General features: G+C 45.9%; 1 protein-coding gene across 7 annotated transcripts in view; it reads right to left on the bottom strand.

The window, feature by feature from the left end:
• RABGGTA (Rab geranylgeranyltransferase subunit alpha) overlaps positions 1 to 14,962 on the bottom strand; it is a 65,285-nt gene that overhangs the window by 35,716 nt on the left and 14,607 nt on the right. For 6 of the 7 annotated variants that reach the window (XM_089677157.1, XM_089677159.1, XM_089677160.1 and 3 more), the window contains 6 exons: positions 13,295 to 13,405; positions 10,901 to 11,025; positions 7,330 to 7,517; positions 7,025 to 7,222; positions 367 to 450; positions 176 to 258 (listed from right to left, as the gene is read on the bottom strand). In XM_089677157.1, coding sequence (XP_089533283.1) covers positions 176 to 258; positions 367 to 450; positions 7,025 to 7,222; positions 7,330 to 7,517; positions 10,901 to 11,025; positions 13,295 to 13,405 — 789 coding nt within the window. The remainder of the gene's footprint in view (positions 1 to 175; positions 259 to 366; positions 451 to 7,024; positions 7,223 to 7,329; positions 7,518 to 10,900; positions 11,026 to 13,294; positions 13,406 to 14,962) is intronic. The other variant, XM_089677163.1, reaches the window with a different exon arrangement.

The following is a 14,962-nucleotide window of genomic DNA, read 5'->3' as shown; positions in this document are numbered from 1 at the left end:
GTGAACCCCATATACAGTGTTTTAAACCTTACCAAATAAATCACTGCCTACAAACTATCAAACAGCTATAACTGAAATCAATCAGGTAATAGTTCATATAAAATAAGGTACGGTCAATCCAGTGCATAAGTGTGTTTTTGAGAATTAAAATGATCAACCTGAAGCGTGAACTTACAAGGACTGGATGAGAAAAAGTGACAGTTACAAAAGGTACTTCCATATCAGCTAAGATACATCGAATGGAAAGCGGATGATCACCTGACATAAAAAACAAACAGCTATTATTCAGCATTTATCAAACAAATAATAAAACCAAGGGAAACAATTTACTGTAAAAGAAATAAAACCTGGTTTCAAATTGCTCACCTCTTCCAAGAAGCCAGCGATAGTAAAACCAGGCACTCTGGTCATTTGGATCAGTGAAGAAGGCATTTTGTACAAGCTCCAGTTCTAGTAAAAAAAGGCAATTTACTAATATGGTGTGTGACTTTTGTAGGGATATTAGGTTGTAAGGTCCATGGGAACAGAACCTGAATAGTTCAAATGCACCCTGTATAATGGTATCACTTTATAAATAAATAGTATATATATATATATATATATATATATATATATATATATATATATAAACACCCAGGGCTGTAGATAATTTTATTTTTCGGAAGGGAGCTCGCAGATCCCCCCGCCCACAAACCTGTCTCCCTTGAAGGAAGGAAGCGAGAGGTGAGAGGAAGGAAGGGAGGGGTGGGTGGAAGGAAGGAAGGGAGGGGTGGGTGGAAGGAAGGGAGAGATGGGTGGATGGAAGGAAGGAAGGGAGAGATGGGTGGATGGAAGGAAGGAAGGGATGGGTGGAAGGAAGAAAGGAAGGGGTGGATGGGAGGTAGGGAGGGGTGGGTCGAAGGGAGGGGTGGGTGGAAGGGACGAGTGGGTGGGTGGAAGGAAGGCAGGCATGAGTGGGTGGAAGGAAGGGGTGGGTGGAAGGAAGGAAGGGGTGGGTGGAAGGAAGAGATGTGTGGGTGGAAGGAAGGAAGAGATGGGTGGGTGGAAGGAAGGAAGAGGTGGGTGGAAGGAAGGAAGGGATGGATGGAAGGAAGGAAGGAAGGAAGGGGTGGTTGGAAGGAAGGAAGGAAGAGGTGGATGGAAGGAAGGAAGGGAGGGATGGGTGGAAGGAAGGAAAGGAAGGAAGGGTGGGTGGAAGGAAGAAAAGGAATGAAGGGTGGGTGGAAGGAAGAAAGGAAAGGTGGGTGGAAGGAAGAAAGGAAGGGGTGGATGGAAGGAAGAAACGAAGGGGTGGATGGAAAGAAGAAAGGGGTGGATGAAAGGGAGGTGTGAGTAGAAGGAAGGAAGAAGTGGGTGGAAGGAAGGGGTAGATGGAAGGAAGAAAGAAAGGGGTGGATGGAAGGAAGAAAGAAAGGGGTGGATGGAAGGGTTGGGTGGAGGGAAGGAAGGGGTGGGTGGAAGGAAGGAAGGGGTGGATGGAAGGAAAGGAGGGGTGGATGGAAGGAAGGAAGGAAGGGAGGAGTGGGTGGAAGGAAGGAAGGGAGGGGTGGGTGGAAGGAAGGGATGGGTGGGTGGATGGAATGAAGAAAGGAAGAAAGGAAGGAAGGGGTGGGTGGAAGGAAGGGGTGGGTGGAAGGAAGGAAGGGGTGGGTGGAAGGAAGAGAGGGGTGTGTGGAAGGAAGAGGTGGGTGGAAGGAAGGAAGAGGTGGGTGGAAGAAAGGAAGGGATGGATGGAAGGAAGGAAGGGTGGGTGGAAGGAAGGAAGGGTGGGTGGAAGGAAGGAAGGGTGGGTGGAAGGAAGGAAGGAAGGGTGGGTGGAAGGAAGGAAGGGAGGGAGGGAAGGGAAGGAAGGAAGGAAGGGTGGGTGGAAGGAAAGGAAGGGTGGGTGGGTGGAAGGAAAGGAAGGAAGGGTGGGTGGAAGGAAGAAAGGAAGGGGTGGATGGAAGGAAGAAAGGAAGGGTAGATGGAAGGAAGAAAGGAAGGGTGGATGGGAGGAAGGAAGGGGTGGATGAAAGGGAGGTGTGAGTAGAAGGAAGGAAGAAGTGGGTGGAAGGAAGGGGTAGATGGAAGGAAGAAAGAAAGGGGTGGATGGAAGGAAGAAAGAAAGGGGTGGATGGAAGGAAGAAAGAAAGGGGTGGATGGAAGGGTTGGGTGGAGGGAAGGAAGGGGTGGGTGGAAGGAAGAAAGGAAGGGGTGGGTGGAAGAAAGGAAGGGGTGGATGGAAGGAAGGGAGGGGTGGGTGGAAGGAAGGAAGGGAGGAGTGGAAGGAAGGAAGGAAGGAAGGAAGAAAGGAAGGAGTGGAAGGAAGGAAGGAAGGAAGGAAGGAAGGAAGGAAGGAAGGAGTGGGTGGAAGGAAGGAAGGGAGGGGTGGGTGGAAGGAAGGAAGGGAGGGGTGGGTGGAAGGAAGGAAGGGAGGGGTGGGTGGAAGGAAGGGATGGGTGGGTGGATGGAACGAAGAAAGGAAGAAAGAAAGGGGTGGGTGGAAGGAAGAGAGGGGTGTGTGGAAGGAAGAGGTGGGTGGAAGGAAGGAAGAGGTGGGTGGAAGAAAGGAAGGGATGGATGGAAGGAAGGAAGGGTGGGTGGAAGGAAAGAAAGAAGGGTGGGTGGAAGGAAGGAAAGAAGGGTGGGTGGAAGGAAGGAAGAGGTGGATGGAAGGAAGGGAGGGATGGGTGGAAGGAAGGAAGGAAGGGATGGGTGGAAGGAAGGAAAGGAAGGGTGGGTGGAAGGAAAGGAAGGAAGGGTGGGTGGAAGGAAAGGAAGGAAGGGTGGGTGGAAGGAAGGGTGGGTGGGTGGAAGGAAAGGAAGGAAGGGTGGGTGGAAGGAAGAAAGGAAAGGGTGGATGGAAGGAAGAAAGGAAGGGTGGATGGGAGGAAGGAAGGGGTGGATGAAAGGGAGGGGTAAGTGGAAGGAAGGAAGGAAGAAGTGGGTGGAAGGAAGGAAGGATGAGGTGGATGGAAGGAAGAAAGAAAGGGTGGATGGAAGGAAGAAAGGAAGGGGTGGATGGAAGGAAGGAAGGGGTGGATGGAAGGAAGAAAGGGGTGGATGGAAGGAAGAAAAGGGTGGATGGAAGGAAGAAAAGGGTGGATGGAAGGAAGAAAGGGGTGGATGGAAGGAAGGATGGAATGAAGGAAGGGGTGGGTGGAGGGAAGGAAGGGGTGGGTGGAAGGAAGGAGGGAAGGAAGGGGTGGGTGGAAGAAAGGAAGGAAGGGGTGGGTAGAAGGAAGGGAGGGGTGGGTGGAAGGAAGGAAGGGGTGGATGGAAGGAAGGGGGGGTGGATGGAAGGAAGGGGGGGTGGATGGAAGGAAGGGGGGGGGGTGGATGGAAGGAAGGAAGGGAGGGGTGGGTGGAAGGAAGGAAGGGGTGGATGAAAGGGAGGGGTAAGTGGAAGGAAGGAAGGAAGGGAGGAGTGGGTGGAAGGAAGGAAGGGAGGGGTGGGTGGAAGGAAGGAAGGAAGGGAGGGGTGGGTGGAAGGAAGGGATGGGTGGGTGGATGGAACGAAGAAAGGAAGAAAGAAAGGGGTGGGTGGAAGGAAGAGAGGGGTGTGTGGAAGGAAGAGGTGGGTGGAAGGAAGGAAGAGGTGGGTGGAAGAAAGGAAGGGATGGATGGAAGGAAGGAAGGGTGGGTGGAAGGAAGGAAAGAAGGGTGGGTGGAAGGAAGGAAAGAAGGGTGGGTGGAAGGAAGGAAGAGGTGGATGGAAGGAAGGGAGGGATGGGTGGAAGGAAGGAAAGGAAGGGTGGGTGGAAGGAAAGGAAGGAAGGGTGGGTGGAAGGAAAGGAAGGAAGGGTGGGTGGAAGGAAGGGTGGGTGGGTGGAAGGAAAGGAAGGAAGGGTAGGTGGAAGGAAGAAAGGAAGGGGTGGATGGAAGGAAGAAAGGAAGGGTGGATGGGAGGAAGGAAGGGGTGGATGAAAGGGAGGGGTAAGTGGAAGGAAGGAAGGAAGGAAGAAGTGGGTGGAAGGAAGGAAGGATGAGGTGGATGGAAGGAAGAAAGAAAGGGTGGATGGAAGGAAGAAAGGAAGGGGTGGGTGGAAGGAAGGAAGGGGTGGATGGAAGGAAGAAAGGGGTGGATGGAAGGAAGAAAAGGGTGGATGGAAGGAAGAAAAGGGTGGATGGAAGGAAGAAAGGGGTGGATGGAAGGAAGGATGGAATGAAGGAAGGGGTGGGTGGAGGGAAGGAAGGGGTGGGTGGAAGGAAGGAGGGAAGGAAGGGGTGGCTGGAAGAAAGGAAGGAAGGGGTGGGTAGAAGGAAGGGAGGGGTGGGTGGAAGGAAGGAAGGGGTGGATGGAAGGAAGGGGGGGTGGATGGAAGGAAGGGGGGGTGGATGGAAGGAAGGGGGGGGGTGGATGGAAGGAAGGAAGGGAGGGGTGGGTGGAAGGAAGGAAGGGGTGGGTGGAAGGAAGGAAGGGTGGGTGAAAGGAAGGAAAGGTGGGTGAAAGGAAGGAAGGGAGGGTGAAAGGAAGGGAGGGGTAGGTGGAAGGAAGAAAGGGGTGGGAGGAAGGAAGGAAGGAAGGAAGGAAGGAAGGAAGGAAGGAAGGAAGGGGTGGAAAAAAGTAAGGGAGGAAGGGTGGGTGGAAGGAAGGAAGGGAGGAATGAAAGTTTTGGTGGAATGAAGAGAGGGAGGGGTGGATTGGAGGGAAGGGTGGGTGGAAGGGAGTGGTGAGTGGTAGGAAGGAAGGGGGTGGGTGGAAGGAAGGAAGGGTGGGTGAAAGGAAAGAAAGGTGGGTGAAAGGAAGGAAGGGAGGGTGAAAGGAAGGGAGGGGTAGGTGGAAGGAAGAAAGGGGTGGGAGGAAGGGAGGAAGGAAGGAAGGAAGGAAGGAAGGAAGGGGTGGAAAAAAGTAAGGGAGGAAGGGTGGGTGGAAGGAAGGAAGGGAGGAATGAAAGTTTTGGTGGAATGAAGAGAGGGAGGGGTGGAAGTAAGGGGTGGAAGGGAGGGGTGGGTGAATGGAAGGAAGGGAGGGGTGAGTGGAAGGGAGGAATGGAGGGGTAGGTGGAAGGAAGGAAGGGAGGATGGAAGGGTAGGAGAGAGGAAGGGTGGGAGGAAGGGAAGGGTGGGTGGAAGGAACAAAGAAAGGAAGGGGTGGGTGGAAGGAAGGAGGGGTGGGTGGAAGGAAGGAAGGGGTGGAAAGAAGGGAAGGGAGGGGTGGAAAGAAGGGAAGGAAGGGGTGGGTGGAAGGAAGGAAGGAAGGAACAGAAGTCGGACTCACCATGACTCAGTCAGATGCATCATAGCTGTCGGCTGCTGTTTTCAGTTTCCCGCCAACCACCAACTCTGAAGCTGCACGAACTGGAGTGTGGGTGGGCACAGGGGGAGACAGAGCAGATCCAGACTCTCTCCCCTCTTCTCCTATTGGTGCGGAGGATGGAGGGAGGGGCTGGGCAGTGAGAACACAGCGGCGGGGAGAGGGAGAGGAAGAGGGGGGATGGCAAAAACCATCAGATATGTGTTGTGCAGTGGTGGGGGCAGTGACTAGCAGCGATCTACTGTATGGCTTTCAGCTGCTTTATTGAAAGCCATACAGGAGATCGCTGCTTGTCACTGCCCCCACCGCCACCCCTCCCACACACCCCTAGTCCTGGCACTGCTCGCCGCTCCCATCTGATTTCCACTCGCGGGCTGCAGTGACGGTTGACACCTCTCCTCTGGGGATGCAAATGTTTTGCGCATTACGGTGCGTTTTTTACACGTTTTTGTGGGTTTTTGATGCTTTCCTGTTCATTTTTTCCCCTCTCTTTTTCTTCAATTTAAATAGGGACAAGTGTATTCCAGTGCGTTACTGATGCATTTTACCAAGTTCCAGTACAGTTCTGTGCAGGAAAAATGCAGCCTGTTCTACTTTTTATTTCTGCAACCGGAACTGCAAGCACTGATGTGAACTATGACATTGACAACAATATAACCTACTTTCTGTGCGTTTTAGATGCAGAAAAAAAGCAACTGAAACGCATGTAGTGTGGACTGGCCCTGAAAGTTAGATAATCTTAATAATACTTAAAGAAGAAAACGTGGTTGACTGTAAGCTGCAAGGTGGATTTGTCGCTTAGACTACACACCTGCAACTTTCACTATACTGGTACAAGTGAAATCTTGGAGCAAATGCATTTCATTAAGAGTGGCTTCACACTGCCTCACTGTGCTCTTGATAAAGCACAGCTAACCTAGTTTTCATACAGGTTAGCTGCCCTTACCCATACATTTCTATGAGGTCCAGCAGTTTTGGTGTGGTTTTGGAAAACGTTTAAAAACTCCTGCTTGCTTTATCATTGGTGTGTTTTCTGAAACCGCACCAAAACTGCTAGACAAGATAGAAGTCTTTGGGAAAGCGCAGCTAACCTGCATGAAAAACACAGGTTAGCTGTGCTTTATCCAAAATGCAGTGGACCACAAAGGGGAAGTTAAAGTGGAATGCATTACTCACAACTTGGTAACTTCTTCCTTAGCATTCACCTTGAAAGCTTTTGGTTATATGTGTGTAATAAGAGCACATACCCCCTTGTTGATCCTGTGAGAATTCCAGTGCCATTCTGTCCCATGCAATCTGCAGTGTTATCTTAATCCTATCAAGAATGACTACAGAACACCTCCCACATGTTATGGAGATGAGGAGACAGGGAGGAGTTCTGTAGTCAAAACATACTACCTTTCCTAGGGTGACAAATGCTGCACCTCCATAAATACATTACAGCAAGCAAGCAAGCATTGTTATCCTAGGACAACAATTGTGCTACTAGCAGGATCACCAGATTAAGAAAAAGCCTAAAAACAAAAAAAAACCCATGTCTAAGGATTGGAAAATTACAATGTATTACATATAGTTAAGCTACTCCTAAATGCCTAATTGAAGATTCTATGTGACTAAAATAAAAATAAGCCTAAAGAAGATATCTTGTTTCATTGGATGATTGTGATTTTACTTTTAACATGCAGTGGAACAGGTAAAATGTTCTTGTACTCAACATCAATCAAATTGATCAGTGTGAGTCTCTACTACATTTCTACAGTATTCCGCTAATAGTTTTGTCCATCTCACCAGAAAGCAAGGTCTCTTCTGTCAGTCTGCCATGTCGTTCTGGGTCAGGGTGAATCCTGGGGAGCAGTTTGCTGCGGTAATGCCAGGAGGAGTAGTTGGAGAAATTTTTGGTGATAAGACTACTGGTTAAATCAAGTTCATCAGCATCAGGGACATGTGATGATTGAGTTACAAATCTTCTGTAATCCCAGCAATGAACTGCGGAAATGTTTTAAAAGAATATGTAAAAGAGAGTTTAAGTTTTTAAATCTTTTTTGGACTTTCTAGGCTCTTGAGAAAATCTTTATATAACAAGTGTTACTTACAGTTCCTTTCATCGATCTCCAAAAAACGATTACAGAGTTGTAGTTCCCTTGACCAGTCTGGCTCTGGCATATGTTGCATTACCCAACATCGATGATACCATGTCCCATAAGACTTGGGGTTTACCCGTAAACAGCTCTCTAGGAAGGACAGCTCTCCCACATAAAGAGTGCGTATCTCCTCTTCTGACCTGACAGGTGGAAATAGAAAAACATGCATCTAGAAACACATCTGTCTTCAGCCATGACCGTGTTTATGTTCATTGCTTCTACTATCTTAAAGCTAGTCTTATGGTGATCCTTTGCTTCGTCCTTTTCAGGGCTTATAGCCCTGTAACCACTTTGCTCACATGTTGCTTTATTCATCCATCAGAGCCAAATTAATTACTCAGCACTTCAAAGTATAAGGGAGTACTATGCAGTGCTGGATACCTGAACAGTGAATTGCCAGACCTCAGCATTGTCACATCAGGGTAGGAAGGTAAAAGCCCTTGGGCTTGTATAAACTCCAATCAGATCAACTTAGACCTTACACAGGGCTTTTTCCCTTTGCACTGCCTATGGAGGAGTTCATAGCGATAATGGCTGGTGAATTAAAGTGGAACGTTATCTGGGTACCACAAACTAAAAACACAATTTAATTCAGTTTTGTAGGCAGGAAGGTGTGTTTAGTTGAAAAAGCCCCTCCTTCACATAAAAGAAAAAATACCTATGAAGACTCCTGGGATGTATGACATAATTTTGGCCTCGGCCAGAAATTAGGAAGCAACTGAATAAGTGTAAACGTTTTTTTTTTGTTTTAACTGCCTCCCGCCGGCCATATAAGGAAATATTGGATGGGTGGCAGCGCTCTCATTCTGGGAGGACATCATATGACGTCCTTCCACTCTAACTGCATATGTGTGCCCCCAGGGGCGTGCAGCGATCGGTGGTGCGCTGTGTCCCTGGGACACAGCAGATCACCGATCAGAGTAAAGAACCAATGACACAGGCTCTGTCATGTGATCAGCTGTGTCCAATCACAGCTGATCGCATGTAAACAAGGAAATGCCGGTTATCGGCAGTCCTCTCCTCACACTGACAGCGCGTGAGGAGAGGAGAGCCGGTAAGTGGCATTTCTCAGAGGGGACATCTACGCTGATCATCAGGGCACTGATGATTAGTGCACTGATGATCAGTGTAGCCCCATCATTGCCACCTGTCAGTGCCCATCATTACCACCTGTCAGTGCCCATCAATGCCACATATCAGTGCCCACAAGTGCACATCAATGCCACATATCAGTGCCCATCAGAGCTGCCTTTCAGAGCCGAATATCAGTGCCTATCAGTGCCACCAATCAGCGCCAGTCAGTGCCGCCTATCAGTGCCCAGCAGTGCCGCCTAACAGTTCCAATCAGTGCTGCCTATCAGTGCCAGTCAGTACCGGCTCTCAGTGCCACCTATCAGTGCCATATATGAGTGCTGCCTTTCAGTGCCCATCAGTGATGCCTGTCAATGCCCACAAGTGATGCCTGTCAATGCCCATCAGTGCCACCTATCACTGCCTCATCAGTGCCGCCCATCAGTGCCCATCACTGCAGCTTCATTAGCCACATCACATGTACAAAAGTTTATAACAGAAAAAAAGAAAAAAAAAGTTTTTTTAGTCTTTTTTAGTTTGTTTAGCAAAAAAAACAAAACAAAAAACAGTGGTGATTAAATACCACCAAAAGAAAGCTGTCTCAAAAAATGATAAAAATTGTATTTTGGTACAGTGTTGCATGACCTCACAATTGTCATTCAAAGTGTGACAGCGCTGAAAGCTGAAAATTGGCCTGGGCAGAAAGGGGGTAAAAGTGCCCGGTAAGCAAGTGGTTAAATAAAGCAAATATAACTTACTTTCTATTTACTAAGGCTAGTAACATAAAAATTAAAGAATAGGTTTACCTTTGGGAACATGTTACATGTTACACCCGTTTTTAGGGCAGAAGATGTAACATGTTCCCGATCAAGTCAATGTACAGTAGTCTTATGTGACTACTGTCCTACTGAAAATTATGTATCCTTTCTGGTCCATGTATTTTGCTGCATTTGCAAATTCTGAAAACAATCACAATGCGCCTTATAGTGGTAGCTGGTATAGCTTATTTCCCCTTATTTTGGCAATATTTTTTCCTGTAGTATGAAACAATTGTTATAGTTGTTAAAGGAAATCATTTTATAGTGATCTGTTATACCAAAGCATCTGTCTGCAGTATGTAAAACATGGTGTCACAGACTTTTGACTTTCCTGAAGACTCGTTCCTCTAGAACAGTGGTGGGCAACCTTTTTTTTCAACTGAGCCAAATCTCGCCAAAACCACGATTGAAATTTATTTTGAGAGCCACATTTTTAAAACTGAAAATACATCTCCCATATAGTAATTCATCCCCCATAGTAATTCATCCCCCATATAGTAATTCATCCCCCATAGAGTAATTCATCCCCCATATAGTAATTCATCCCCCATAGTAATTCATCCCCCATATAGTAATTCATCCCCCATAGTAATTCATCCCCCATATAGTAATTCATCCCCCATAGTAATTCATCCCCCATATAGTAATTCATCTCCCATATAGTAATTCATCTCCCATATAGTAATTCATCCCCCATATAGTAAGTCCCCCATATAGTAAGTCCCCCATATAGTAAGTCCCCCCCCATATAGTAAGTCCCCCCCATATAGTAAGTCCCCCCCCATATAGTAAGTCCCCCCCCATATAGTAATTCATCCCCCATATAGTAATTCATCCCCCATATAGTAAGTCCCCCCCCATATAGTAAGTCCCCCCATATAGTAAGTCCCCCATATAGTAAGTCCCCCCTGTGTCAATTCACTTACCTTTGCTCCGCGCGTTCCTCTCGCCGTGCTTCCCGCGCCGTTCTGGTCTTCAGGGCGGACTGTGAGAGGAGAGGAGTTCGTCACGCTGCCCCGCCTACATCCTGGCTGCCCCGCCTACATCCTGGCTGCCCCGCCTACATCCTGACAGCTGCAGAGTCCTGACTTTTGGGGCGGCCGCCCGAGAGGAGGGAGGGGAGCGGGCGGCCGTCCGAGAGGAGGGAGGGGAGGGGAGGTGAGGGGGCGGCCGCCCTGCACACGCCCGTCCGAGAGGAGGGAGGGGAGCGGGCGCCCGGCACACAGAAGAGCCGCATTTAAGCTTGTAAAGAGTCGCATGTGGCTCGCGAGGCGCGGCTTGCCGACCACTGCTCTAGAAGGTAACCCGTCATTGATGGATTTGCTAGCAATAATTAATCAAAAGAAAATGGTATGTACAAGATATAACTTCAGGGTGTCATGTTTGTGAAATACATGGACCCATAATCATATCCACATCACTAGCTGTAGCCTCTACATACAGAGTTATTATACACTTACTTAAAAAATAGAAAGGGAAACTGCTGAAGTTCCTCATATCAGCCAACCAAATTTTTGTTTTTAGCTTCTTTTTTCTAGTTGAAATCTAATTATTAGTTAAGGGCAGCAGATATAGTTTTAATTTTCTAAAGTGCATAAGAGGAGTCAATGACACAGACAACCTTTGGCATTTACCTTTCAGTGCCAAGTGCAAGATATACTTCTCGTCTCAAGTTCCATAGGGAAGCAAAGTCTGGGTTTAATGCCAATATTTGAGCTGTTAGTTCGAGTGCTTCTTTATCCAGCTGCCCAACTTCACGCTGCAGGAAACAACCAGAGCATAAGAGTGGGCTCAAGAGATGAAAAAACAAGAGAAAGAACTATATGCAGCTAATGTTATAAAAACTGCCCTAATTTTAAAAGTAGCATCACTACTGTTTACCACGTGCTCATGTGAATTTTAAAGTGATTGTAAAGGAAATTTTGTATAATTTTTTTTAAATAATAAACATGTCATACCCTGCTCTGCGCAACGGTTTTGCACAAAGCAGCCCCGATCCTCCTGCAAAATTAACAAAATAAAAGGGAATAGCCCATTTAAAGATAAAATTACAAAATCAGCTTTTGCTGCAGTATTTACCATCATTCCACAGTACTTTTATTTCTGTCACTAAATGTTCTTCAGTCTGATGGCCAGCATCATTGAACCCACTACCTCTGATGGCCAAAATTATTCAACCCACTCCCTCTGACTTCTCTTCTCCCATCAGCATGCTTGTTGTCAGCACGTTAACTGACTAGCTTCTTGTACTGCCTCTTCCTGTCACACTCCAGTTCTGCTTTACAGAAATTGCAATAGGCTGATGCCAGGGTAGTTTACAGTGTAAAAAAAATTTCATGATGTAAGAATGATTGCAGAGTAATATTATCTAAGGCACTGCTTTCTAATTCCTAGTCACAAAATTTGAAGTTAGATTTGGTGATATCACTACAGTGCCGTTCTAGGTTTTTTCTGGAGAGGAGTAGCAGTATAAGGATTTTCCTGCTTTAATTTCATTCATTCTGTGGACCTGTGCTTCCTCAACGTTTTCCATCTGTTTCTTGAAAATTCACCCACCAGTCATCAGGTCACTAGTCATCAGAGGGGCCGCTTTGACATGAGGACGCAAAACCATGCATCTACCCTGATTTCTTCGTCCCTTGCATAACTTTTTGGGGACAGCTTCCACAGTCCAGGTTCCATAGGTTATGGGCATTAAGAATTTTAATAACAAATCTACTTTTTGTAGATTGGTATTTGATGAACCAGAGCTCATGAATGTTAAGGCATTACCCTAGTGTTTTGGCTGGCTATCACATGGATACCATTGATAACTCTGCCCCAAATTACATCACCAATCTTGTCTCTAAATATCACCCAAACCGTACTCTCCGCTCCTCGCTCAACCACCTGCTCCCTAGCTCCTTTGTCTCCTCCTCCCATGCTCGTCTCCAGGACTTCTCCAGAGCTTCCTCCATCCTCTGGAACGCTCTACCCCAATTTATCAGACTATCGCCTACTCTGCTCACTTTTAGGCGATCTCTGAAAACCTATCTCTTCAGGGAACCTTATCCTGCCCTCAGCTAATAATGGAATCTTCTATTCCTCCTACCAGTCCATCCCCCACAGTTATTACCTTTTGTACCACTAGCCCCTCCTTTTTAGATTGTAAGGAGCAGGGCCCTCCTAACCCTCTTGTATTGAACTGTATTGTTGCTGTATTGTCTCCCATTATATTGTAAAGCGCTGAGCAAACTGTTGGCGCTATATAAATCCTGTATAATAACAATACCTCATTTTGTCACTAGATTGCAGCGTGGTAAAGAACTATGGGTAGACACCTCCTAGCACAAAATCAAGATACCTAATGGTACTTGGTACAGCATATTAATTGTAAAAAGGAAAATTAAGACCTTGCGAGATTTGACTCAATACAACTTTTATACACCAAGTAACAAAGAGAAATAAGCCAGTTCACACCATAACCTCTCTTTTAAAGTGCCATTAAACCCCAAATGTATTTACATGCTATTTTGCATAATGAATCAATCATTGTCACACTAGTTTTATGCTTAGAAAAAAAAACCTGATTCATCCTGCCATTTGCTGCCTCTACCTGCTTGTCTGTGTCTCTGCTGTAGGATGATATCCCAGGGAACAGCTGCTGCTACTTTCATTGCCCATGCTCCAGCTGCTGGGAACAGGCAAACCATTCACTTTTTTTTACTTTTTGTCATATGACTGCTACAGCCAAAAAACACTGTGTGGACATATGAAGACAGCTCAGAGTTCCCTAGATGCCATAGCAGCTTCTCTCACAGACATGGATGCTAGCAGCTCCTCCACCGATCTTTCCCCACTCTACCACATAGCAAAATTCTGTTTTGTTTTTTTTAAGTAAGACTCAGAAACATCAACAATAAACTGTTATTTATATACTTATATTTATATACTGTTTTAGAATGATCAATGGCAATTAAGTGTTCTCTGATTACTATCACTTTAACACCGGTGTATATTAATAATTATAAAACAGTGATGGTCCCTACCTTGTTCAATGCAGCCTGAGTGGCACTCACATACAGCTGCAGCTTCTTCTCTCTCTCTTTACGTTTCGCCTCCTGCTGTTCCAGAGTAGTCTTTACTTTAATTCGCCCATGCTGGAAATAAAAGTTCAGCTGTGACTTGTTCAAAAAAAGAAACTTAATTTAACGACCATAATAAACAACACGCACAGTATGTTTTCACTTATTTATACAGAAATATATAATATATATTTTTTTTATATTTTCATATATACCTTTATTTTCCAAATACTTTTTATTCAAAAGTTTTCAAGTTTACAAACTCCACAAAGAGAAAGAATACAGTACAAAACATCAGAGCATACATTTTGACAGCAAAATACACATTTTTACAGTACCAACAGGTCATGTGTCTAGCTCTGTGTGTGAGAATAGGGTTAAGACCAGTATTACCCTAAAACAGAAAAAAATCATAAGGGAATGAAAACATTGGGAGGTCATTGCCACATCCTTTAACCACTTGCCCTTCAGAGGACTTACCCTCCTTCCTGACCATGCCATTTTTTGCAATATGGTGCTGCGTTATTTTAACTGACAATTGCGCGGTCATGCAACGCTGCACCCAAATTAAATTTATGTACTTTTTTCCCCACAAATGGAGCTTTCTTTCAGTCATATTTAATCGCCTGTGTTTTTTTTTTTTTTTAAAACAAACAAATATTTTTTTACTATAAAACATATCCATTAAAAAAATTTTAAAAATAAAATTTTGTCATAAATTTAGGCCAAAATGTATTCTGCTACATGTCATTGCTAAAAAAAAATCCCAATAAGTGTAAATTTATTGGTTTACGTAAAAGTTATAGCGTCTAGAAATAGCGGTATATAAATTGGAATTTTTTTTTTTTTTATACTAGTAATGGCGGCAATCAGCGACTTATAGCGGGACTGAGGGACTGTGGTGAGCATTCTGACCCTGGGGGGGGGGGAACTGACTGCCACTGACATTCCCAGTGACACTAATACAGTGATCAGTGCTAATAAAAAGCACTGACAATGTACTAATGACACTGGGCAGGAAGGGGTTAACATCTGGGGCGATCAAAGGGTTAACTGTGTGCTGTATACTGTTTTACTATGTTGTCTGTGTGTGCTTTATTATATAAGCATGCTAATTTTTATTGCTCTGCTATTCAGAGCAATACAAAGCAGCATGCTGGTGCTGACAGGGGAGAGATCTGTATTGTTTTCATACAGACCTCTACCCTGTCAGTGTTCCTTGGCGATCGCCGGGTGTCGGTGGGTAATCTGCAGCTGGGACCTGATGATCGACAGCTGTAGCTGCCAATGGCGGCGCGAGTAGGGCGGTGCACAAGCCCCCTACCCGGAAATACAAAGTCGGATAGAAGATAACATCTATAACGAAGTAAACAGCATACCAGGTTCCACCTCAAACCTGTACTTGAGATCCAATAAACCAATGTGATGTTTGAGGAACAATATTGTCCTCTTTATCAAGATAACAGACAGAATAGTTCTGTTTGTTATCTTGATAAATGAAGTCCATAGTGCCCATAAAACATCACATTGGTTTATTAGATCTCAAAGTTCTGAACTAGAACCTGGTGTGCTCTCTGATCATTCCCTTTCTAAAGAGAACTACTGTTGCTGAATACCCTATGAATTACGGCA

Source organism: Staurois parvus, unplaced genomic scaffold (genome assembly GCF_062004578.1).
Source record: "Staurois parvus isolate SC_StPar_1 unplaced genomic scaffold, SC_StPar_1.0 ptg000178l, whole genome shotgun sequence".
Classification (NCBI taxonomy): domain Eukaryota; kingdom Metazoa; phylum Chordata; class Amphibia; order Anura; family Ranidae; genus Staurois; species Staurois parvus.
This window is presented reverse-complemented; position numbering and strand designations above follow the sequence as displayed.